The sequence below is a fragment of the Scyliorhinus canicula genome, chromosome 13 (assembly GCF_902713615.1).
Source record: "Scyliorhinus canicula chromosome 13, sScyCan1.1, whole genome shotgun sequence".
Taxonomy (NCBI): domain Eukaryota; kingdom Metazoa; phylum Chordata; class Chondrichthyes; order Carcharhiniformes; family Scyliorhinidae; genus Scyliorhinus; species Scyliorhinus canicula.
Genome location: NC_052158.1, coordinates 144,560,256 through 144,584,106, shown reverse-complemented (window position 1 = coordinate 144,584,106; position 23,851 = coordinate 144,560,256). Strand labels below are relative to the sequence as shown.

Below are 23,851 nucleotides of genomic sequence, written 5' to 3'. Positions count from 1 at the left end.
CGATCTCGGCTCTGGGTCACTGTCCGTGTGGAGTTTGCACATTCTCCCCATGTTTGCGTGGGTTTTGCCCCCACAACCCACAGATGTGCAGGGTGGGTGGATTGGCCACGTTGAATTGCCCCTTAATTGGAAAAAAATGAATTGGGTTCTCTAAATTTATGTAAAATTAAAAAATTAAAATTTTCTCTGGCTGGGAATTTGTGACAAACGATCTCCAATTAAAAATTGTCACACGTTAGAGTCGACAGGGCATTAGGAAAATGTCCAGTGGTGGGCAACCTATAGCCTGAGGGGACCCAGCTGGGCTCTGAGTGCGGCCCACGAGACATTTTGTTGACCGTTACCCATGCAAAGGGTTGCCACATTCCGCTGATTTCCGTCAGTCTAGTTTTTTTCCTACCAGTATGACTGAAGTATGACACACAAAAAGCAAGGGCACAGGAAATGAGGTGCACGCTGACTGAATTGTGAGAGCCGTGTAATAAATTTAGAATACCCAATTATTTTTTTTTCCAATTAAGGGGCACTTTAACATGGTCAATCCGCCTAACCTGCACATCTTTGGGTTGTGGGGGTGAAACCCACGCAAACTCCACACAGACAGTGACCCAGGGCCGGGATTCGAACCCAGATGCTCGGCGCCGTAGTCCCAATGCTAACCACTGCGCCACATGCTGCCCCAATATATGAATGATTAAGCATTTTCTACAACTCATTATGAAATATTTGGCGTGCATTACATGTATTTGATCTTATTCATGGTGTTGTGGTTAGTGTAAAAGCCTGATATCAGTTTTGCGGCCCACTGAGATGAAGGAGAGTCACTCATGCGGCCCACTCACTAACCTAGGTCGCCCATCACTGCGATTCTGTGACGTGGTACCTCATGGAATGCTTTTGCCTCTGGGAGTAGTAGAGGCCATGTACCTTTGAAGAGAAGAGTAATTTAACATTTGAGGAAAGGATATGGTGGGATTGAGGCAATGGAGTGTGTTATAACTACAGCAAAATGTGGACATCGGGACGATGGTTCAAATGGTACCTTTGCGCCATAACTTATATGGTTAGTGTTTGGTTCTATGATTACCAGAAATAGACCCAGAGGGACATCAACGTGGTCCATAGAAACCCCAAGATGATGTACTGAAACTCATAGATCCCCTCAGCCTCAACTGTATGATGGTGAGGGGGAGAGCTAAATGCTTCTCCACAGGGAGGAAGGGAAAATTGAATATCGGCTTCCAAGTGCACATCTTAATATCCATTGACAGATTCTACTGGAAGGGGTCAAAGTCTCAGTCAATTCCCCACAATCTCAGCAGATAATAATAAAGATGGATGGAAATAAATACAAATTATCATTAAACAATTGCAATATAAAACTTTCTGCTTGTCTTCCTTACCGGAAAATTTCTGATACATGGTTTGCACCTACAGGATTCTGGGCATTTACAGGCTTCACCAACAGCACCCAGGCACTGACACAGGAGTGAGCATTTCCAAAAGTTCTCACAGCAGGTCTTGCAATCGCAGTTGGGGCAGCAGCTGCAGGGTGGGCATTCACAGCAGGGTGGGCAGCTGCAGGGTGGGCATTTACAGGCGGGAGGGCAGCTGCAGGGTGGGCATTTACAGGCGGGAGGGCAGCTGCAGGGTGGGCATTTACAGCAGGGTGGGCATTTACAGTCGGGAGGGCAGCTGCAGGGTGGGCATTTACAGTCAGGAGAGCAGCTGCAGGGTGGGCATTCACAGCAGGGTCTGCATTTACAGTCGGGACAGCAGTTGCACCGTTTGCATTCACAGGCGGGGCAGCGTCTGCAGGTTGGGCACTCGCGGCAGTTTTGGCAGTTACAGGTCTCACAGGGTTTGCACGGCGGGCATTCACAGAGGCGCTTGCAATCGCAGGACTCGCAGGGCGTGCACTGCTCGCAGGCACGGCATTTCGGGCACTCGCAGGTGGTGCAGGGTTTGCATATCTGGCAATCGCGGCAACGCGGGCACTCGCAGTTGGCACAGGCTTGGCATGGAGGGCAGTCACGGCAGGGTCTGCAGTCGCAGGCGGGGCAAGGTTCACACGTCTGGCATTCCCGGCAGTATGGACAGTCGCAGGTTGGGCAAGGACCGCAGGAGAAACATTCGGGGCATTGCTGGCATTGGCAGGATTGGCAGCACAGTGGTGGGCATTGGCAGGAGTCACAGCAGTCCGTGCAATCATTTGTATCCCAAAATTCCAAGAATACCCATGCAGGGAAGATCATCTATTGGTGTAAAAAAAAGAGACAATAACATTGCATTACATTACACATTATCAATTATTCATCTCCACTCTTTTCTTTGTAGTTTATTGCTGAGAACTTGAAGAATTTACCCTCCTTTTGCTAAACACAATTCATTGCTGAAGGTGTAAGGAGGGTGAGTGGCTGGCGCCAAAGGTCTTTACCAATGAAGCCCCTCACCTGGCTGTTCACCAGAGCAACACCAGAGCAATCTCCTTCCTATGGTTAAGATAAATTATAATTATCAACTGAAAGATAAACCCAGCAATTACAGGCCAGTCAGTTTAACTTCAGTGGCAGGGAAACTCTTAGAGACAATAATTATGGAAAAACATTAAGTCACATGGACAAAGGGTTAATTAAAGGAATACCAGCAGCGATTTCTGAAGAGAAAATCAAAGTTCAACTAACTTGCTGAAGTTTTTTGACGAGGTATTGGAGAGGGTTATTGAGGGCAATGTTGTTGATGTGACGCACATGGACTTCCAAAAGACCTTTGATACAGTGTCGCACAACAGACTTATGAGTAAAGTTATGGCTCATGGAACAAGGGGAACAGTAGCAACATGGATACAGATTTGACTGAGTGAGAGGAATTAGAGTCGTGGCTAGTGGATCTTTTGGGGGAAGGTTTGTAGTGAAATTCCCCAGAGGTCGGCTTAGCGACCATTGCCTTTCCTGGTATATAACAATGAACTGGACCTTGGTATCCTTCACACGATTTCGGAATTTGTAGATGGTACCACACTTGGAAGCATTGTGAACTCAGTGAAGGACAGTGTAGAACTTCAAAAGCTCATGGACAAGTTGGTGAGATGTGCAGACAGGTGGCAGATGAAGTTCAATGTAGAGGAATATGAAGTCACTCATTTTGGTGGGATGAACATGGAGGAACAATATAAAGTTCAGGGTATAACATGAAAGGGAGTGCAAGAGCTGAGGGACCTGCATTGAAAGCAGCAGGACTGGTCTGGAGAGAAGTTAATAAAGTATACAGTATCTTTTTTGAAATAAATTTAGAGTACCCAATTATTTTTTCCAATTAAGGCAAAATTTAGTGTGGTCAATCCACCTACCCTGCACATCTTTTTGGGTTGTGGGGGTGAAACCCATGCAGACACGGGGAGAATGTGCAAACTCCACACGGACAGTGACCCAGGGCCGGGATTCGAACCCGGGTCCTCAGCGCCGTAGGCAACAATGCTAACCACTGTGCCACCATGCTGCCCAAGCATACAGTATCATGGGCTTTATTAATAGGGACATGGAATATTACAGCAAGGCAATTATTAGAACAGTACAGCACAGAACAGGCCCCTCGGCCCTCGACGCTGTGCCGAGCAATGACCACCCCATTCCAGCCCACGTATCCACCCCACACCAGCAACCCAACAACCCCCACTAACCTTATCTTTTAGGACACTAAGGGCAATCCACCTAACCCGCACATCTTTGGACTGTGGGAGGAAACCGGAGCACCCGGAGGAAACCCACGCACACACGGGGAGGACGTGCAGACTCCGCACAGACAGTGACCCAGCCGGGAATCGAACCTGGGACCCTGGAGCTGTGAAGCATTGATGCTAACCACCATGCTACCGTGCTGCCCGTTGAATTTGTACAAGTCACTAGTTTATCCTCAGCTAGAATATTGCATCTAGTTCTGGGAAGGCATTGGAGGGGATGCAGAAAAGATTCACAAGTGGTTCCATGGATGAGGAACTTCGGTTATGAACATAGATTGGAGAAGTAAGGACTGTTTTTCTTGGAGAAAATAAGTTTCTAAGGAGAATTAATAGAGGTATTCAAAATCAAGAGGGGGGTGGCGCAGTAGTTGGGTGGATTGGCCACACGAAATTGCCCCTTAATTGGAAAAAAATAATTGTGTACTCCAAATTTATAAAAGAAACAAAATCAAGAGTGTTCGGTCGAGAGCAAATAGGAGTAACTGTTCCCACTTAGTGAACATTTGTGAATGAGAGGGCATAGATTTGAAATAATTAGTAGAAGAAGGAGGAGTCAGATGAGGAGAAACATTTTTACACAGCAAGTGGGTGGAGTTTGGAATGTATTGCCTGAGAGAGTGGTGAAGGCAGGTTCAATCGAGGCTTCCAAAAGGAATTAGACGGTTATATAAAAAGCAAGAATTCCATGGTTACCGGGAGAAGGCAGGGGAACGGCAATAGGTGAGGTGTTCATTCAGAGAGCTGGTGCAGATGTGAAGGGCCAAATGGCCTCATTCTGTAACAATTCTGTGATTCTATCTTCTTTGCTTTTGTTCTAACTCAATATGAAACCTCCTACTACTAACAACTTACAACGTACAGTAAGTTTAACATAATCAGACAACTCAATGCTCTCCACTAGAATGTGACCAGACACAATTTGACATCGAGAGACAGGAGATATTAGGGCCAATGACTAAAGCAGGGGTGGGCAAACTTTTCCGTGCAAGGGCCACATTCAGAAATTCACAATTTTAAAGGGCCGCATAGTATATTAAGTAAAATAATTACTTCACCCGGTTATGATTCTCGGCGCCTCATATAGAACATAGAACAGTACAGCACAGAACAGGCCCTTCGGCCCTCGACGTTGTGCCGAGCAATGATCACCCTACTCAAGTCAACGTATCCACCCTATACCAGTAAGTAACCCAACAGCCCCCCCCCCATTAACCTTAAAAAAAATTTAAATTTAAAAAAAGAAAAATTTTTAACATTTTTTTTTTTTAATGACTTGGTGGGCCGCATAAAGACCTTTGGCGGCCCGCGGGCCGTAGTTTTCCCACCCCTGGACTAAAGGTTTGGTCAAAGAGGTACTCTTCACTGAATGTGTTGAAGGAAAAAGAGGTAGGAAGAGAGGAAGAAATATTGAGGAAGGTAATTTCATAGTTTAGAGCCTGGGTAGTTGAAGGCATGGTTAACAAGTGTGGTGAAATTAAAATGTCTGATATTCACTGAACTATGAAAAGGGACATGATGAGTTAAACTTCATAGTCCCCCATTCTTCTATTCTTAATTTATAAAATGTTCTTATTCGATAACTTGGAAGAGGAAAATATAATCACCATTATATTTGTAAATTGTTAACAATGAACCAAGCCCACCCTAGACTATTAAATGTTCTTAAGCAGGTATAAGGACATTTAAAAATAATAGTCTGAATTTTCTAGTCCCCATCTTTCCACCTTTCCTGAAGGCCCTGGGAATTAAACTGTTCTTTGCCAGTGGCACAAAGGGGGTTCATTACAAATTGTCGGCCACATTACTCTGTGCCGTATCTTCTATACCACTGACTTCCATTGAATAGAAAATAAGGTACAGTGTATGGAACCATTTTGTGGAAGCGATGATGATCAATTTCAATCCCTAACTCTTACTGAGGTATAATTCCTGCAGCTTCTCTTTCCCTCTGCTACCTCATTGGCCATTTTTCATGTTTAATTGTTGTCAGCGGAGTGACAGTGCAATGACACCAGCTACTACCGCTACCCAATGTCTATATACGTACGCACTCTCTAGCAGGAGTGAATGATTTCTGATGTATAATAGGAGACTTTCCCCTTCCCTACAGCAGGAAATCTCAATGCCTGAGATGGGCTAAACCAGCACAAACCCGACATTAAATGTCCTGCATGACTTTGTACCCATATCTGCTCTCACTGTGCCGTGAGGAGAACATTAGTTCTTTCAAGTAACACATCCCTCATTGAAACTAACCAGAGAAAAATATATCAGGTTAGAAGTAAAATGATATTGAATTAGTATAAAATTAATTTGAATGTTTCTCACAGGATAATCCTAACAAAAAGCAAGAAAGCGTGATGTAACACTGGGCGTGTGGACAAATGAGGTCCTGAACAACAATTACCCATGATGGATAAGAATGTGATTCGGTACTTTCTCTTTATTACTTCATCAGAGTTACAAAGCCAGGGCTCAGAGTGTGGACAGGGGCCAACCCCTAATCCAGCTTCTTGCCTGCTCCAAAAACCAATTCAAATTGAATCCAGTTCATGGTCCCCACAAGGGAGACATACCAGATCCAGGCATTACACCTGACCTCACGCTGATCTTAGCCAAAAGGCCAAGAAGCGATTGTGCTTCAGCACTTTAACAAATTTCCCAAGGCCACCTGGAATTAAGACAGTGTTGACAATGACTTGTTGATCTGTACAACAACAATGTGCATTTATACAGCACATTTAACATAGCCGAATGGCAGAGGATCTTCGAGGGAACATGGCTGAACAGAAATCGGACAGGGAGCCACGGAGAAGATATTAGGACAGGTGACCAAAAGCTTTGTCAAAGATTTAGAGGATTTCAAGGAAGGAGGGAGATGGCTTCAGGAAGGAATTCTAGAACTCAGGGCCTTGGCAGGTTAGGCCCAACCAACAATGTTGGTGTGAACAATATCAGGGATGCACAAACACCTTCATACTTGCAGTGTCGCTCAGTAGGACCAACATAACTGCTTGCAAAAATAATCCATTAACTCAGCTCCCTTTTAACTGTGCACAATGAGAGCTTATTCTCTAAATGTATCATTTGAAACTGGGTAGGATTTTGAATTTATGGGAGAAGTCTCTCATAACAGCTTAACTCTCACCAATTAGTGAATCCGAATGTAAAGTTAAACATTGTTATGAAGACAGGACAGTTGTGGTGAATCAACAAGTTAAATAATTTTGACCGCATTATTGTATAAAACATTTCTTATGAAATATTAATCCTGCTATTTTCTTTGTATTCCCCTAAACTTCCCAAGCTGTGAATGTCCTCCAGCAGATACAAAGGCAGAGAGAGCAGGTGGGTAAATAGTTTTTTGTTAGACAAGGGTGTTACGTTCTCCTGATTAGGGCGACCGTTCAGTCATGATCTAATTGAACAGTGAAACAGGCTTGAAAGAACTAATTAGCCGACTCAGGTCCCATTGTTATGCGTTCCCATGTACACTGTTCTGAGACGTCCTTCAAGGCTGTTACAAGGCAGTCTCCGGCAAGATATTGTCAAAGGATTTGAGATTATTCATCTGATTGCCTATTCCTCCCTGTCACCGTTACAATCAACTTGGGCAAGCCATTTATGGTAGTGTCACCATCATTGTCCACTTCTGAAGCTGAACATTCGACCCTATTTTCCATCGACTGCAAAGTTTACCTACTTCTACCTCAAAATATCATTCATCTACTGCTGAAACCCTCATCCAAATTTTGTCACCTCCAGCTTTGTCTATTTCAATACTTCCCTGGTCAGTCCCCCTTCCCTGGTCAGTCCCCCTTCCCTGGTCAGTCTCCCATCCCTGGTCTGTCGCCCATCCCTGGTCAGTCCCCCTTCCCTGGTCAGTCTCCCATCCCTGGTCAGTCTCCCTTCCCTGGTCAGTCCCCCTTCCCTGGTCAGTCCCCCTTCCCTGGTCAGTCTCCCATCCCTGGTCAGTCGCCCATCCCTGGTCAGTCCCCCTTCCCTGGTCAGTGTCCCTTCCCTGGTCAGTCCCCCTTCCCTGGTCAGTACCCCGTCCCTGGTCAGTCGCCCATCCCTGGTCAGTATCCCATCCCTGGTCAGTCTCCCTTCCCTGGTCAGTCACCCATCCCTGGTCAGTCGCCCATCCCTGGTCAGTCCCCCTTCCCTGGTCAGTATCCCGTCCCTGGTCAGTCGCCCATCCCTGGTCAGTCTCCCTTCCCTGGTCAGTCGCCCATCCCTGGTCAGTCTCCCTTCCCTGGTCAGTCCCCCATCCCTGGTCAGTCGCCCATCCCTGGTCAGTCTCCCTTCCCTGGTCAGTCGCCCATCCCTGGTCAGTCTCCCTTCCCTGGTCAGTCCCCCATCCCTGGTCAGTCACCCATCCCTGGTCAGTCTCCCTTCCCTGGTCAGTCCCCCATCCCTGGTCAGTCGTCCATCCCTGGTCAGTCCCCCATCCCTGGTCAGTCCCCCATCCCTGGTCAGCCCCCCTTCCCTGGTCAGTCTCCCTTCCCTGGTCAGTCCCCCATCCCTGGTCAGTCACCCATCCCTGGTCAGTCTCCCTTCCCTGGTCAGTCACCCATCCCTGGTCAGTATCCCGTCCCTGGTCAGTCCCCCTTCCCTGGTCAGTCGCCCATCCCTGGTCAGTATCCCGTCCCTGGTCAGTCCCCCTTCCCTGGTCAGTCCCCCTTCCCTGGTCAGTCGCCCATCCCTGGTCAATCTCCCTTCCCTGGTCAGTCGTCCATCCCTGGTCAGTATCCCATCCCTGGTCAGTCCCCCTTCCCTGGTCAGTCCCCCTTCCCTGGTCAGTCTCCCTTCCCTGGTCAGTCCCCCTTCCCTGGTCAGTCGCCCATCCCTGGTCAGTCTCCCTTCCCTGGTCAGTCGCCCATCCCTGGTCAGTCCCCCTTCCCTGGTCAGTATCCCATCCCTGGTCAGTCTTCCTTTCCTGGTCAGTCCCCCTTCCCTGGTCAGTATCCCGTCCCTGGTCAGTCGCCCATCCCTGGTCAGTCGCCCATCCCTGGTCAGTATCCCGTCCCTGGTCAGTCCCCCTTCCCTGGTCAGTCCCCCTTCCCTGGTCAGTCGCCCATCCCTGGTCAATCTCCCTTCCCTGGTCAGTCGTCCATCCCTGGTCAGTATCCCATCCCTGGTCAGTCCCCCTTCCCTGGTCAGTCCCCCTTCCCTGGTCAGTCTCCCTTCCCTGGTCAGTCCCCCTTCCCTGGTCAGTCGCCCATCCCTGGTCAGTCTCCCTTCCCTGGTCAGTCGCCCATCCCTGGTCAGTCCCCCTTCCCTGGTCAGTATCCCATCCCTGGTCAGTCTTCCTTTCCTGGTCAGTCCCCCTTCCCTGGTCAGTATCCCGTCCCTGGTCAGTCGCCCATCCCTGGTCAGTCGCCCATCCCTGGTCAGTCCCCCTTCCCTGGTCAGTATCCCGTCCCTGGTCAGTCTCCCATCCCTGGTCAGTCTCCCATCCCTGGTCAGTCTCCCATCCCTGGTCAGTCTTCCATCCCTGGTCAGTCTCCCTTCCCTGGTCAGTGTCCTTTCCCTGGTCAGTCGCCCATCCCTGGTCAGTATCCCGTCCCTGGTCAGCCCCCCTTCCCTGGTCAGTCCCCCATCCCTGGTCAGTCGCCCATCCCTGGTCAGTCTCCCTTCCCTGGTCAGTCCCCCTTCCCTGGTCAGTCGCCCATCCCTGGTCAGTGTCCCTTCCCTGGTCAGCCCCCATCCCTGGTCAGTCGCCCATCCCTGGTCAGTCCCCCTTCCCTGGTCAGTCTCCCTTCCCTGGTCTGTCGCCCATCCCTGGTCAGTCAGGGAAGTCCCCCTTCCCTGGTCAGTCTCCCTTCCCTGGTCAGTCCCCCTTCCCTGGTCAGTCTCCCTTCCCTGGTCAGTCGCCCATCCCTGGTCAGTCCCCCTTCCCTGGTCAGTCTCCCTTCCCTGGTCTGTCGCCCATCCCTGGTCAGTCAGGGAAGTCCCCCTTCCCTGGTCAGTCTCCCTTCCCTGGTCAGTCCCCCTTCCCTGGTCAGTCTCCCATCCCTGGTCAGTCAGGGAAGTCCCCCATCCCTGGTCAGTCTCCCTTCCCTGGTCAGTCCCCCTTCCCTGGTCAGTGTCCCTTCCCTGGTCAGTCGCCCATCCCTGGTCAGTCCCCCTTCCCTGGTCAGTCTCCCTTCCCTGGTCAGTCGCCCATCCCTGGTCAGTCGCCCATCCCTGATCAGTCGCCCATCCTACTAAACCTGCTGTCCTTTTCCTCTTATCTTGTACTAAATCCCTCTTACCTATTACGCCTCTCCTCGCAGTTCTATATTGTCTCCCAGTCCCAAATTCTCATTCTCATCTTTTAGTTCCTTCATGGTCTCATTCTGCCGTATCTTTGTAATTTTCTCCAGTTTTAAATGTTCGGAGAACTCGGCATTCCCTCTTGTCTCTGGTACAAGCCGCCGCTCACTTCACCTCACCATATGAGACTCTGCCTCTCCCTCTTTTTTTCCCCACTTAAGACCCTCCTGAAAACCCACCTCTTTAATTAAGCTTATGGCTAGTTCCCCCCAACCTTCCTCTGCCTGGTGTTAGTGTTTGTCGAGTCTGCTTCTGTGAAGTGCCATAAAGGCGCTATTATAATGGCAAGTTTTAGGTGGTCCTTAGATGGTCCGGCCCATCATTCCTGTAACATTTTAAAACAGCAACTATGAGTGGAGATTTGGCCTTTTCATTTCCTAAATTGGTTAATTTTGTGGTGGTCTCTGAGTGTGGTAACAATCGGAACCTCTAAACAATTTCACGCTGTGGAGAAATATTCATTGACAATTGGGTGTGATTATCTGACTTAATTTCGCTTTGGACCCTTACATCAAAGTATCTGCAATCGTGTTCTTTGGCAATTGCATTGTTAGACTAATTGCATTGGTAAAGACAGGTGATGATCATTGGCTAAGCCTCCAAAAAAATATAAATGGAATCGGCTGAGACAGTTGGGTGTGGGGAACTATAACATTGTTTCTTATGTTATTGAGCAGGGGGCAGCACGGTGGCCTAGTGGTTAGCACAACCGCCTCACGGTGCTGAGGTCCCAGGTTCGATCCCGGCTCTGGGTCACTGTCCGTGTGGAGTTTGCACATTCTCCCTGTGTCTGCGTGGGTTTCGCCCCCACAACCCAAAAATGTGCAGAGTAGGTGAATTGGCTACATGCTAAATTGCCCCTTAATTGGAAAAAATAATTGGGTAATCTAAATTTATTAAAAAAAAAATGTTATTGAGCAGGATGATAGAAGCAAACCTGCTAGAATACTCCTCCACCATATACTATCATTGTGATTAAAATCTTACCGCTATTGGTGGGGAGGAATAAGCTGGCAAAGGATACTTAAGGGGTTGATGGTGGATAGGCAATGGCAGACATTTAAAGGACACATGGTGAACTTCAACAAATGTACATCTCGGAATGGCACAATTGTAAGGCGGGGAAGGTGGCTCAACCATGGCTAACAAGGGTAATCAGAGATAGTGTTAAAGCCAAAGAGGAGCCATATAAATTGGCCAGAAAAAGCAGCGAGCCTGAGGACTGGGAAAAATTTAAAATTCAGCAGAGGACAAAGGGTTTAATGTGGAAGGGGAAAATAGAATACAACAGTAACCTTGCAGAAAATATAAAAACTGATGGCAAAAGTTTCTATAGATATGTGAAGAGAAAAAGACTGGTGAAGACAAATGGAGGCCCCTTACAGTTAGAATCAGGTGAATTCATAGTGGGCAACAAAGAGATGGCAGACCAGTTGAACAAATACTTTGGATCGGTCTTTACCAAGGAGGACACAAATAACCCGAACATACTAGCGGAGAGAGGGTCTAGTATGAAGAAGGAACTGAAGGAAATCCTTATTAGTCAAGAAATCGTATTGGGGAAATTGATAGGATTAAAACCCGAAGAGTTCCCAGGGCCGGATGCTCTGCATCTCAGAGCACTTAAGGAAGTGGCCCTAGAAATAGTGGATGCATTGGTAATCATTTTCCAGCATTCTCTGGCCTCTGGAAGAGTTCCAATGGACTGGAGGGTAGCTAACGTAACCCCACTTTTTAAAAAAAAAGGAGAGAGAGAGAAAATGGGAATTATAGACCAGTCAGCCTGCCAACGGTGGTGGGAAAATGCTGGAGTCAATTATTAAGGATGAAATAACTGAGCATTCGGAAATGGGGGACAGGATCGGTCCAAGTCAGCATGGATTCACTAAAGGAAAATCATGCTTGACAAATCTTCTGGAATTTTTTGAGGATGTGATCTATAGAGTGGAGAAAGGTGAACCAGTGGATGTTGTGTATCTGGACTTTCAAAAGGCTTTTGATAAGATCCCACACAAGACATTCGTAAGCAAGATCAAAGCTCATGGTATTCGGGGCAATGTATTGATGCGGATAGAGAACTGGTTGGCAGATAGGAAGCAGAGAGTGGGAATAAACTGGTCCGTTTCAGAGTGGCAGGCAGTGACTAGTGGGATACCGCAGGGTTCAGTGCTGGGACCCCAACTGCTCACAATATACATTAGTGATTTGGACAAAGGAACTGCATGCAACATCTCTAAATTTGCAAGCAACACTATGTTGGGTGGTAGTGTATGCTGTGAGGAGGATGTAAAGAAGCTTCAGCGTGACTTGGACAGGCTGGCTGAGAGGGCAAATACTTGGCAAATGCAATATAATGAAATGAAATGAAAATTGCTTATTGTCACGAGTAGGCTTCAATTAAGTTACTGTGAAAAGTCCCTAGTCGCCACATTCCTGCACCTGTTCGCGGAGGCTGGTATGGGAATCAAACCGTGCTGCTGGCCTGCCTTGGTCTGCTTTAAAAAGCCAGCGATTTAGCCCAGTGTGCTAAACCAGCCCCTGGTTAATGTGGGTAAATGTGAGGTTAGCCACTTGGGTGGCAAAAACAGGAGGGCAGATATTATCTGAATGGTGGCAATTTAGGAAAAGGGGAAGTGCAACAAGACCTGGGTGTCATGGTGGAACAGTCGCTGAAGGTTGGCATGCAGGTACAGCAGGCGGTGAGGAAAGCCAATGGCATGCTGGCCTTCATACCGAGAGGATTGGAGTATCGGAGTAGGGATGTCTTGCTGCAGTTATACAGGGCCTTGGTGAGGCCACACCTTGAGTATTGTGCGCAGTTTTGGTCTCCTAGTTTCAGGAAGGTCATTCTTGCTATTGAGGGTGTCCAGCGAAGGTTCACCAGACTAATTCCCGGGATGGCAGGACCACCATATGAAAAAAGACTGGATTGACTGGGCTTGTCTGGAGTTTAGAAGAATGAGAGGGGATCACATAGAATTATATAAAACCCTGATGGGACTTGAAAGGTTAGATGTGGGAAGAATGTTCTCCATGTTGGGGACTCAAGAACTAGGGTTCACAGCCTAAGGATAAGGGGCAAGCCATTCAGGACTGAGATGAGGAAGAACCTTGGGCGGAATTCTCCGACCCCCGCAGGGTCGGGGAATCGCCCAGGGCCGACATAAATCCAGCCCCCGCCGTGGCCGGAATTCTCTTCCACCCGGGAATCGGCGGGAGCGGGAATCACGCCGCGCCGATCGGCGTGCCCCCCGTGGCGATTCTCCGGCCCTCGATGGGCCGAAGTCCTGCCGCTGACAGGCCTCTCCCGCCGGCGGGAATTGGAGCACCTCTGGTGCCAGCGGGTTTGGCAGCGCAAGCGGGCCCCCGGTGTCCTGGGGGAGGCGCGAGGCGATCGGACCCCAGGGGGTGCCCCACGGTGGCCTGGCCCGCGATCGGGTCCCACCGATCAGCGGGTGGGCCAGTGCCGTGGGGGCACTCTTTTTCTTCCGTGGCCTCCACCATGGCGGAGGCGGAAGAGACCCCCCTACCACGCATGCGCCGGTGGTGACGTCAACGGCCGCTGACGCACCGGCGCATGCGTGAACCGGCAAAGGCCTTTCGGCCAGCCCCGACACCGGGCGGCGGGCGTCAAAGGCCGTTGGCGCTGGTTTTGACACCAGTCGGCGTGGCGCCAACCACTCCGGCGTGGGCCTAGCCCCTAAAGGTGCAGAGAATTCCGCACCTTTGGGGAGGCCCGATGCCAGAGTGGTTGGCGCCACTCCGGTACGCCGGGACCCCCGCCCCGCCGGGTAGGGGAGAATCCCGGCCCACTTCTCTCAGAGAGCTGTAAACTTATAATATAATAATCTTTATTGTCACAGGCTGACATCAACACTGCAATGAAGTGACCCAGCTGAGTCACTGTCTGTGCGGAGTCTGCACGTTCTCCCCGTGTCTGCTCCCGTTTCCTCCCACAGTCTAAAGACGTGCAGGTTAGGTGGATTGGCCATGATTAATTGCCCTTAGTGACCAAAAAGGATAGGAGGGGTTATGGGGATAGGGTGGAAGTGAGGGCTTAAGTGGGTAGGTGCAGACTCGATGGGCTGAATGGCCTCCTTCTGCACTGTATGTTCTACCTGCTTGAGCATTTCCCGCATTCTCTGTTTTCATTTTACTTTTTTAAAAGTGCATTTGCTATCATTATGTGGAAAAATATTGCAGCAAGTCTTCATATCACAAATATGCCGTACATATTCAAACCTTTCCAAAATTATAAGTATTGCTTTTTGGAAAAACAAAAATGCATCTTTCAGGAAGGCCATCACTCGACGCCAATTTTACTTACCAAAATTCCAGAACCAATAACTCCTCCTAAGTACCACACGGTTGATGATACGTTCTTCTTAGCATATCGTGTGTCACCATTTGGGAAGAAGAGCAATACATTCACACAGAAACAGAGAATGGCTAGTCCAAGAAGTATTACACCGAGACATCTTGCAGTGGTTCCAGAGCATAGAAACATGGTTTCCGGTCAATTCCGGTTCTGGATTTCCCACCTCACAGGCCGTGGTCCTTGCTGTGTTGAAAGACTTCTTCTCAACCTCTGACGCTGAAGTGTGTGTCGGGATGGACAGTCATGATGCAAGCTCTAGCCAAAGAAGACTTCTTTGCACACCATGATAGCGACTGTGGTGACCTCCGTAAAGCATAAACTGAGGTGGGCTGGCCACAGTGAAAGCATTGATATCTTTATGACACCACAGAAACTGCTCCGACGTCATAGCAGCTCCTTGACATCATAAAGAAGCCTAACTGTCTCCAGTGGTTATCAGTGCTAATATGATGAACGCCATTGCTGATAACACTGTCTCCACAAAAGTATTTGGGCAATCTTTTCTCCGTTAGTTACCAATGACATGCTGATGCAAGTTGTCTCAGAACACTGCGCTGCTAAGCTTGTATGTGACATCACAATGAAAACTGTGCACATATCTCCTGCTTCTCTTCCCTTCCCAAATAAACAAAAAGGTTTGTCAAACACTTTTATTTTCTATACGAGGGGCGGGGGCCCCTGTAATTGTAGAATATGTAGTGGATAAGCTTGAGGCTAAGCCCCAATGAAGATGGAATTCCTCCATCTGTGAAGGGGAGAAAATTGCAGGGCTTAAGGGTTAAGAGCAAGAAAGTGGTACTATTTAGAGATCTCTCTCAAAAGGAGAGCACAGGCGCAGTGGGCTGAATGGCCTCTTTCTGCAAGGCGTCAGCCTGTGCCAGTTCAACAAAGATATCAACCTAATGGGTTAATCAATGATGAGTTAAAATAGCGGACAGAGGATTTTGATAGAACCTGAACATACAAAACATTCCATTACACAATGCAAGTGCTGCCCTGTTGGAGGTGCTGTCTTTAGCATGGGATGATAAACCAAGGGCTATATCTGCTATCTCGGGTGTACAAAAGAGATCCCTTGCCACTATTTCCAAAAAGAGCAGGCCAATATTTATCCCTTAGCCAATATAATTAAAATAGATCACCTCGTGATTATCACACTAGTGTTTTGTGTGAGTAATTTGGCCGCCGCATTTTCTACAATGCAACAGTGACTGCTTCTTCAAATGTACCTGAGTGGCTGCAAGGGTAACGTCCCTGTCTCTAAGTTAGAAGTTCTGGGTTTGGGTCCCACCCCAGAACCTGATGGTCAAGGAAGGTGCATTCATAACGCGGTTGAGTGTCATTCTGAAAATGCTTCCAAACACGTCAATGGCTGGTGGAAAGAGCTGGAGGGACTCCTGGTCAATCACCCTTGATGTGGAGTGGTGTCCCTCAAGTTATAGGGCTCTGGCAACAGACTAGCGGCCTGTTCCGAGAATTACTAGCTTTGGAAAAAGTCTGCGTTAGTGTACCACTAATACTATCATTATTATCATTCTATAATTCTGGAATATAAAATACTGAATGAATATAAAATACTGAGTGAAATCGGGAAGAGAATTCTAATGCGACTGGCAACTCTGAGTGTTGAATGGTTTAATAATAATAACCTTTATCAGTGTTACAAGTAGGCTTATATTAACACTGCAATGAAGTTACTGTGAAAATCTCCAATTCTCGGGCAGCACGGTGGAGCAGTGGTTAGCACTGCTGCCTCACGGTGTCGAGGTCACAGGTTCAACCCCGGCTCTGGGTCACTGTCCATGTGGGGTTTGCACATTCTCCCGTGTTTGCCTGGGTTTCACCCCCACAACCCAAAGATGTGCAGGGTAGGTGGATTGGCCACGCTAAATTGCCCCTTCATTGGAAAAAATGAATTGGGTACTCTAAATTTATTTAAAAAAAGAATGTCCAATTCACCTGAGAAGTACGTCTTTCGGGACTTGTGGGAGGAAACCGGAGCACCCGAAGGAAACCCACGCAGACACAGCGAGAACGTGCAGACTCCGCACAGACAGTGACCTAAATCGGAAATCGAACCAGGGAACCTGCAGCTGTGAAGCAAGTGTCCTAACCATTGCGCTACCGTGCAGTCCATTTATTATCTTGCAGAGACAATGCCAACAAGAACGGTAGCACAGTGGTTAGCACAATTGCTTCATAGCTCCAGGTTCAATTCCCAGCTTGGGTCACTGCCTGCGTGGTGTCTGCACGTTTTCCCCGTGTCTGCGAGGGGTTCCTCCGGATGCTCCGGTTTCCTCCCACAGTCCAAAGATGGGCAGGTTAGGTGGATTGGCCACGCTAAATTGCCCTTAGTGTCCAAGAAGGTTGGATGGGATTACAGGGTTACCGGGATATGGTGTGGGCTTGGGTAGGGTGCTCTTTCCAAGGGCCGGTGCAGACTCGATGGGCCGAATGGCCTCCTTCTGCACTGTAAATTCTATAATTCTATGATAAAAACAGGAATGCAGAAGGAGACAAGTTGCCGATAGGATTCCAGTTTTATTCCTATGCTTCTTGTTAGCAAGATATAATGCAACAAGAGATAAACGGATGATTTGTCTGGGATTTCAAACACAGTTTATCCAAAGTTCCCACAATACTGAGTGAAGATCTGGGAGCTGGGAACAAGCAGGGCGGATGGGATTTCTTAACTGTTAACAGAACCATGGGTAAGGTTCTTGTTCAAAACAGGCAATTATCAACAATGAGAATTTGAGATCAAACCAACTGGGGCACAGAATAGACACTGGAAGGATTTAAATACAAGCATGAAAATGAAATGCTCGGGACTCAGTGAACAGCCTTGATGCGTTATATCTTGCTATCTAGAAGTGCCGAGATATGACTTGTCTTCTTCCGCATTCCTGTTCTTGTTGTCATTGCTTCTGAAAGATGATACATCATCCGACTCCCTTAACATCTTGCGAATAGAATTATAGAATGATACAGCACAGAAGTAGGCCATTTGGCCCTTTGCACATATGTCAGTTATCTGAAATGCTATCCAATTAGTCCCACACCCCTTGCTCTTTCTCCATAGCTCTGTACATTTTTGCCAGCCTTTGTAATGAATTCCCTTGGTAAGGGCGAATGCCATTTGTCAAAATAGGTGGCTGCATGGGATAAGCACGGACATTGTGAATGGTGGGGCCTCATACTTACAATTAAATAATAAGGCCCACAGCAACTTAGTGTGGAGAGTAGAGTTGGATGCTGCGTGGGTGTTGGGCTGCAGGTCAGGCTGAGAAACTGCAAAATTGAGGTTCTGCACAGCCACCACTGGCAGGAGGGTGTAATTACAGTGTGACAAGTTTACATAGGCAGTTTCATTCATAAATGTGAACAGAGGAGCTCCTTGTGGTAACAATTAAAAAAACAAAAAACAATTAACAAAAAGCAAAACTTTGGTGACAGGGTGTGCACATAGACATTTAAAAAAAATGTGATGGATGTTTGTGCGGGAACCAGCAATTAACTCAAATTCTGTTTGGCGCAGTAGCCTCTTGCTGAAAAATGTGAGGAACCCCAGGAATGTGCCACTATGGGGGAATCCAGCTCACAGAGCATTCTTCTTATGTGAGTACATCTGGGCTGCAGAGCAAGTAAAAAAGGCAAACAAAATAGATTAACTGGTTGTTCACGTCATTGAGTTGTATGGGATCTTGCTGGGCACAAAATGACTATCGTGTTTGCCTATATAACAAGTGTAACTATACACAAAGTATTCCAATGTGTGTAAAGGAGTTGAGAGATGTAATAAGGTGTATATAACTGTAAGTTCTTGTTTTGATTATGCAGGGTATATTATTCTGAACTTTTCTTGGGATTATGCCCATCCTTCAGTGTGCGACAGTCAAGAAATAAGGGGGCAGAGGCCTAGTTCACTGGGGCTCTGTCCGGTAAGGTAAGATTCCTGGAGGGTTGAAGCATGGACAAGGCCATTGGCTTATTGAAGTTTTGCAGACAAAGCTGCGGGGGAGGGCGTTCATTGCCTCTTGCCTCATTGGCTGTGACTACACATCGCAATTCACAGCAGTGATTCCCAGAACAGGTAGCATTGTGGCTGCTGGCAACCTTCTGTTGACTAGGGTATCCATTGGGTTTGGGGATCCAAGGTATAACCTTTCAGACAGGTCTTTTTTTCTTGGTGTATTATTTGGATTATTATCGCCTTAGAGAACATCAGTTTCACCTCCATTTCTGGCTGCCTTGTAAGTAGCCCAGGATAAAAACACCTCTTACTCCTTTCAATGATTGTGTTTGACAAAGGAACATTGGCTGGGATATGGGGAGAAGTCCTTGCTCTTCATTAAACAATGCCTAGGGATTCTTAATATCTGCACAAAATACAGTGACAGGAGGATGAGACTTTTTGTTCAGCATTTCATCTGAAGGCTGTTCATCTCTCTCAATGTGTAGCAATCACCAAGCTGGTCAATTGGCATTTGATAAAGGGTTGGCTTAATAGATTCCCCCTATTGGGATTATAGGAGAATTTACATTCTTCGATCAGAAACTAAAATTTCATTCTCAATAGGAAGGTCGTCAGCATTTTCATGTCATTAATGGCTTGATGTCAATGCAGTTCTCTTCTGACATCATAAAGTGGCATAAAGATTCAATTTCTTTTTCAGTAAAGGAGGTCCAAAGTTAATTTAAATTTGACTTTCACATTCATGGCTCGAAGAAAGATGTTGCTGATGAAGAACATCTGCACAATTTATAGGTGGTAGTTTTGGACGTGTATTCCGAAGTCACGTTCAGTGGTGAACTATTCAATTGTGCATGTTCCTTTTGGCTCAGAGCTGCTATTCTTGCCTTTAAGTCAGAGGGTTCGGCGTTGATGTCTCATTGCGTTGTGGATCTTTCGGAAGTGAAGTTAAACCAAGGCCCTGTCTGCCCTGTTGGGTGGACATTAAATTCAGGTGGAATCCATAAAATCCCCACGGTGCAGAAGAGGAGGGGCCATTCGGCAAATCGAGTTTGTACCGCCCCTCTGAAAGAGCATCCTACCTTGGCCCAATCCCCCGTCTGTAACCCCACCTAACCTGCACATCTTTGGACTGTGGGAGGAAACCCAAGCACTCAGAGGAAACCCAGGCGACGTGGGGAGAAAGTGCAAATGCCACACAAAGCCGGAATCGAACCCGGGTCCCTAGCGCTGTGAGGCAGCAGTGCTAACCACTGTGCCATCCATTGTGAAGAAAAACAGGGGATGACATTCCATTGTCCTGATCTACAGGTAACTCTCAATCACCACCACCACATTGCAGTTCACTGGACCTATCTGAGTGCAAGTTGGCAACAATAATAATTACTTTATAATAGTGACCAAGCGCACTTAAAAAAAAAGATCTGATGAAAGATCATTTGGACAAGAAACATTAACCCTGTTTCTCTCCACAGATGTTGCCTGACCTGCTAAGTATTCAGTAGTTTTTGCTTTTACTTCCAGCATCTACTGTATTTTTGCTTTTATTCCAACAAAGAGTCATTGGCTGTAAAATGCTCAGAGATACCCTGAGGTTATGAAAGCTGCAAGCTGTTTCTTCTTTCTGATTTTTCACTTATTGATTTCAAATACCATTTTTTATTTTCAAATGCAAAAATCGGAATTTCTTTGTGTGTGTGTGTGTGTGTGCCTGTTGTTTTAGGGCAACTATTTACTAACACGAATATTCATCGCCCTTCGAGTTTATTTCAATATAAAGATGAGGGAAATCTTTAGGGACCCTCCAAGCTCCACTCAGACTTGCCAACTCTGTCGGTATTCCAGGTGCCTTTATCATTGAAGCTAACCTCCCACTGCCAACTGCTTCACCCCACACTAACACAACTACCTCCACCCTCACCATCCATGCCTGACCCCACACTAACACAACTACCTCCACCCTCACCATCCAAGCCTCACCCCACACTAACACAACTACCTCCACCCTCACCATCCAAGCCTGACCAATTGACAAGTCACCAGACTTTTGTTACCTGCTTGTAAGGTGCTTTTCCTCCATCGCTACTTTTTTATTGTAACTACCAAAAGTGTTCAAAGAAAAAATACTTTATAGAGTCTCCCGTCCACCTCCCTCGCGACAGCAACAGAGTCACCTTTAATTCCTGGAAAATTTCAGGACTACATGGAAGGGGTGCCAACTCCAAATAACTATTTGGGACCATGTGGGATCAATCATTTTCCAAGGTGTGGTGGAGGGTCATAGACTTTTACAGCACAGAAAGAGACCCTTCGGCCCATCGTGCCTACATTGGCCATTAAGCACCTATCCCATTTTCTAGCTCTTGGTCCGTAGCCTTGTATGCTCTGGCGTTTCAGGTGCTCATCGAAACACTTCTTAAATGTTGTGAGGGTTCCTAGGTCTACCATCCTTTCAGGAAGTGAGTTCCAGATTCCCACCATCATCTGGGTGTAAAGGCTTGTCTTCAATTTCCCTCCAAATCTCCTGCCTTTGACCTTAAATCTATATCCCCTGGTTACTGACCCCTCCTCTGAGGGGAAAGGTTTCTTCCTATCCATGTCCCTGATCATTTTGTACACCTCAACCCCCCATCAGCCTTCTCCACTCTAAGGAAAACAACCCCAGCCTAACCAGCCTCTCTTCATAGGTGAAAGATTACAGTGTGAAAAATTCAAGTGCAAATTGGTAGGGAAGTGTTTTTCTGCTGTGTGTGCAGACTAAAGGCAGATCTGTTTTGGTTAGAATTAAAACTCCACAAATGTTTCATTTAACCTCATTCTCTGGAGGAGGTATCAAAACTAATCAAAAACACGATCTTCTAATTATCAGTGGTTAATTAAAAAAATTAGCAGTGCAACGTATTTGAAATCTGTGTCTCCTGACCTGGAACAGTTCAACAAAGAATACTTCCTGAATTGAAGGCATCGATCTTACAGGCAGAGCGACTTGCCCCGCCCACAATGTCATGATATGCACTCATGCGCATAATGAGATACAGACAGACAGTGACAGGCACCCAGTACAGCCAATCAACACACAGGACGGAACACAACCAATCACCAGGCAGAACACTAGAGGGGGGTTTCCCACTATAAAACACACGAGGTATCTGCACTCTGCCTCGTTCCACTGATGACAACTGTAGTGACACTCAGGGTGTATATATCAGTTAGCACCTTCTGCACGTGGCTCAGAGCTAGTCTGGTCTAGTTAGTTATAGTTAGCACGCTTCGATTAGTAGAGTGTCAACCTACAGCGAACTGTGTGCACTGCTCAGCAAGTTCAATAAAGCATATTGAACTTACATCAAAGTTTGGTATCTACTTTCAAGCACAACTGCATCCAGTTGCATTCCGTGTTACCCCAGGGTGAATAACACGACACGCAAGACAGTGTTTTTAGATCCTTTTTACATTGGGAGTTTGCTGTTGAATCCGATTGCTATTGTTTCAGTGAAATGTGAGTACATCCTGGATTGTACAACATTTCCAAACCAAAAACCCGGCTTGATCTGTTTAAACCTGCTTGGCGCGCAGTCTTTTAAAAAAGAACTGTATCGGATATTAAAAGCCTAAGCACTCCGGGTCAATTCCTTTGAGAATTTCTCCAGCAGGAGTAGGACAGTGATGCCCTGACTGATGTTTGATACAAATGTGGACTTTGCGAAATTTCCACTTGGCCATGCGTGTTTGAACCCTATATTTTGAACTGGCTGTGCTCCCAGACCATTCCCGTTCTATTCACAATGCAACTGTTATTTCAGAATTTTAATCGAGTGTTTTACTGCCAGAAACAAAGGGGTTTATGTTCGTCAGAAGCAAGGGGGGCAACTTTGGCAGTGATGAAAATAATTTTGCCTCGAGCACACGGGTTCCTTTAATAAGGTTAATGCACAAACCAGACCAGAGCAGTTGCTCAAAGTAAGATTTTGTATTTGTAAAGTAAAAAGACTCACTACCTTTTTTTATTAATTTTTTTTAAAGTATCCGATTACTTTTTCCAATTAAGGGGTAATTTAGCGTAGCCAGTCCACCTGACCGGCACATCTTTGGGGGTGAAACCACACGGGTTGAAAGTGCAAACTCTGCAGGGGCAGTGACCCATGGCCGGGATCGAACCTGGGTCCTCAGCACCGGAGGCAGCAGTGCTGACCACTGCGCCACCATGCTGGCCCGACTCACTACCTAATCGATGAACCTTGACTGTCAGCCAACAGCCCCTTTCCATTCTATTTTCGATATTTTTATATCCAGTAAAGAGAAATGTAAAAAGAAAATGAAAAACAAAGCTCTCTTTTCGCTTAGTGTCCGAATGATATTCCCCCAGGGTTGCTGGCTGTAGTGTCTTGGAGCGCGGTCTTCAATTCCTGGAGATTCCGGGCCAATTCTGGAGGGTTGGCAACCCTAGTCATAGCATCTTTTATATCTACTTAAGGGGAGGGTTGATTCTTCAGTTTAATGACTCTTCTGAAAATGGCACCTCCAACAAGCAGAGCACAGGAGGTGACCATGTGAAATGGATCCGTGGGGGCAACACAGTGGTACATTGGTTGGAACTGATGCCTCACAGTGCCAGGGACCTGGGTTCTCGTCTGTGTAGAGTTTGCATGTGCTTCTCGTACCTGCGTGGGTTCCCTCCAGGTGTCCGGATTTTCTCCCACAGTCCAGGTTAGGTGGATTGGCCATGCTAAATTGTCTCTAGGTGGGGTTACGGGGATAGGGTGGGGGATTGGAACTTTCAGCGGATCAGTGCAGACTCGATGGGTCGAATGGCCTCCTTCTGCACTGTAGGGATTCTATAATTCTACTTGGAGATCTCCATGCAACGTATGAAAGTCTCTTGATAGATTTTGGGAGGATAATTCCTAGATTGATAAATATCACACTTACACCAATATATGTGATACGGGTGAGTAGTTTATTTTTACCCATTACTTTAAAGGAAAGACCAGAAGAGAGGTAAAATTACTTGGACCGGGCACCTCCTTTACAAATATCGTGACATCTGTATGCAGTGTGACTGAATATCCTGCATTTAGGGAAACTGCATAGGCAATTGCCAGTAATGGCAACATTTTATGAAGAAAATTAAGTCACAATTTTCAAACCATCACTTTTAATGGACAGTAATTCATGACCAAGGATTTTATTGCTTCCAGAGTAATCTACCTTGTGCAATCTTACTGAATAATAATATAATAATAATAATAATCTTTATTATTCTCACAAGTAGGCTTACATTAACACTGCAATGAAGTTACTGTGAAAAGTCCCTAGTCGCCACATTCTGGCGCCTGTTCGGGTACACAGAGGGAGAATTCAGAATGTCCAAATTACCCAACAAGCACGTCTTTTGGGACTTGTGGGAGAAAGCTGGGGCACCCGGAGGAAACACATGGGGAGA

At 46.9% G+C, this 23,851-nt stretch overlaps 2 protein-coding genes across 3 annotated transcripts in view; one reads left to right on the top strand and one right to left on the bottom strand.

The window, feature by feature from the left end:
* Nucleotides 1-14,756, bottom strand: part of LOC119976777 (transmembrane 4 L6 family member 4-like) — a 33,902-nt gene extending 19,146 nt beyond the window's left edge. Inside the window, exons 1-2 of one of the 2 annotated variants that reach the window (XM_038817545.1) lie at nucleotides 14,385-14,756; nucleotides 1,404-2,255 (exon numbers count right to left, since the gene is read on the bottom strand). In XM_038817545.1, coding sequence (XP_038673473.1) covers nucleotides 1,404-2,255; nucleotides 14,385-14,564 — 1,032 coding nt within the window. In that variant the 5' untranslated portion in view covers nucleotides 14,565-14,756. The remainder of the gene's footprint in view (nucleotides 1-1,403; nucleotides 2,256-14,384) is intronic. The other variant, XM_038817546.1, reaches the window with a different exon arrangement.
* Nucleotides 14,757-14,997: 241 nt separating this feature from the next.
* LOC119975655 (glutathione hydrolase-like YwrD proenzyme) overlaps nucleotides 14,998-23,851 on the top strand; it is a 76,138-nt gene continuing 67,284 nt past the window's right edge. The window contains exons 1-2 of the mRNA XM_038815437.1: nucleotides 14,998-15,070; nucleotides 17,974-18,053. Of these exons, the coding sequence (XP_038671365.1) occupies nucleotides 18,009-18,053 (45 nt within the window). The 5' untranslated portion in view covers nucleotides 14,998-15,070; nucleotides 17,974-18,008. The remainder of the gene's footprint in view (nucleotides 15,071-17,973; nucleotides 18,054-23,851) is intronic.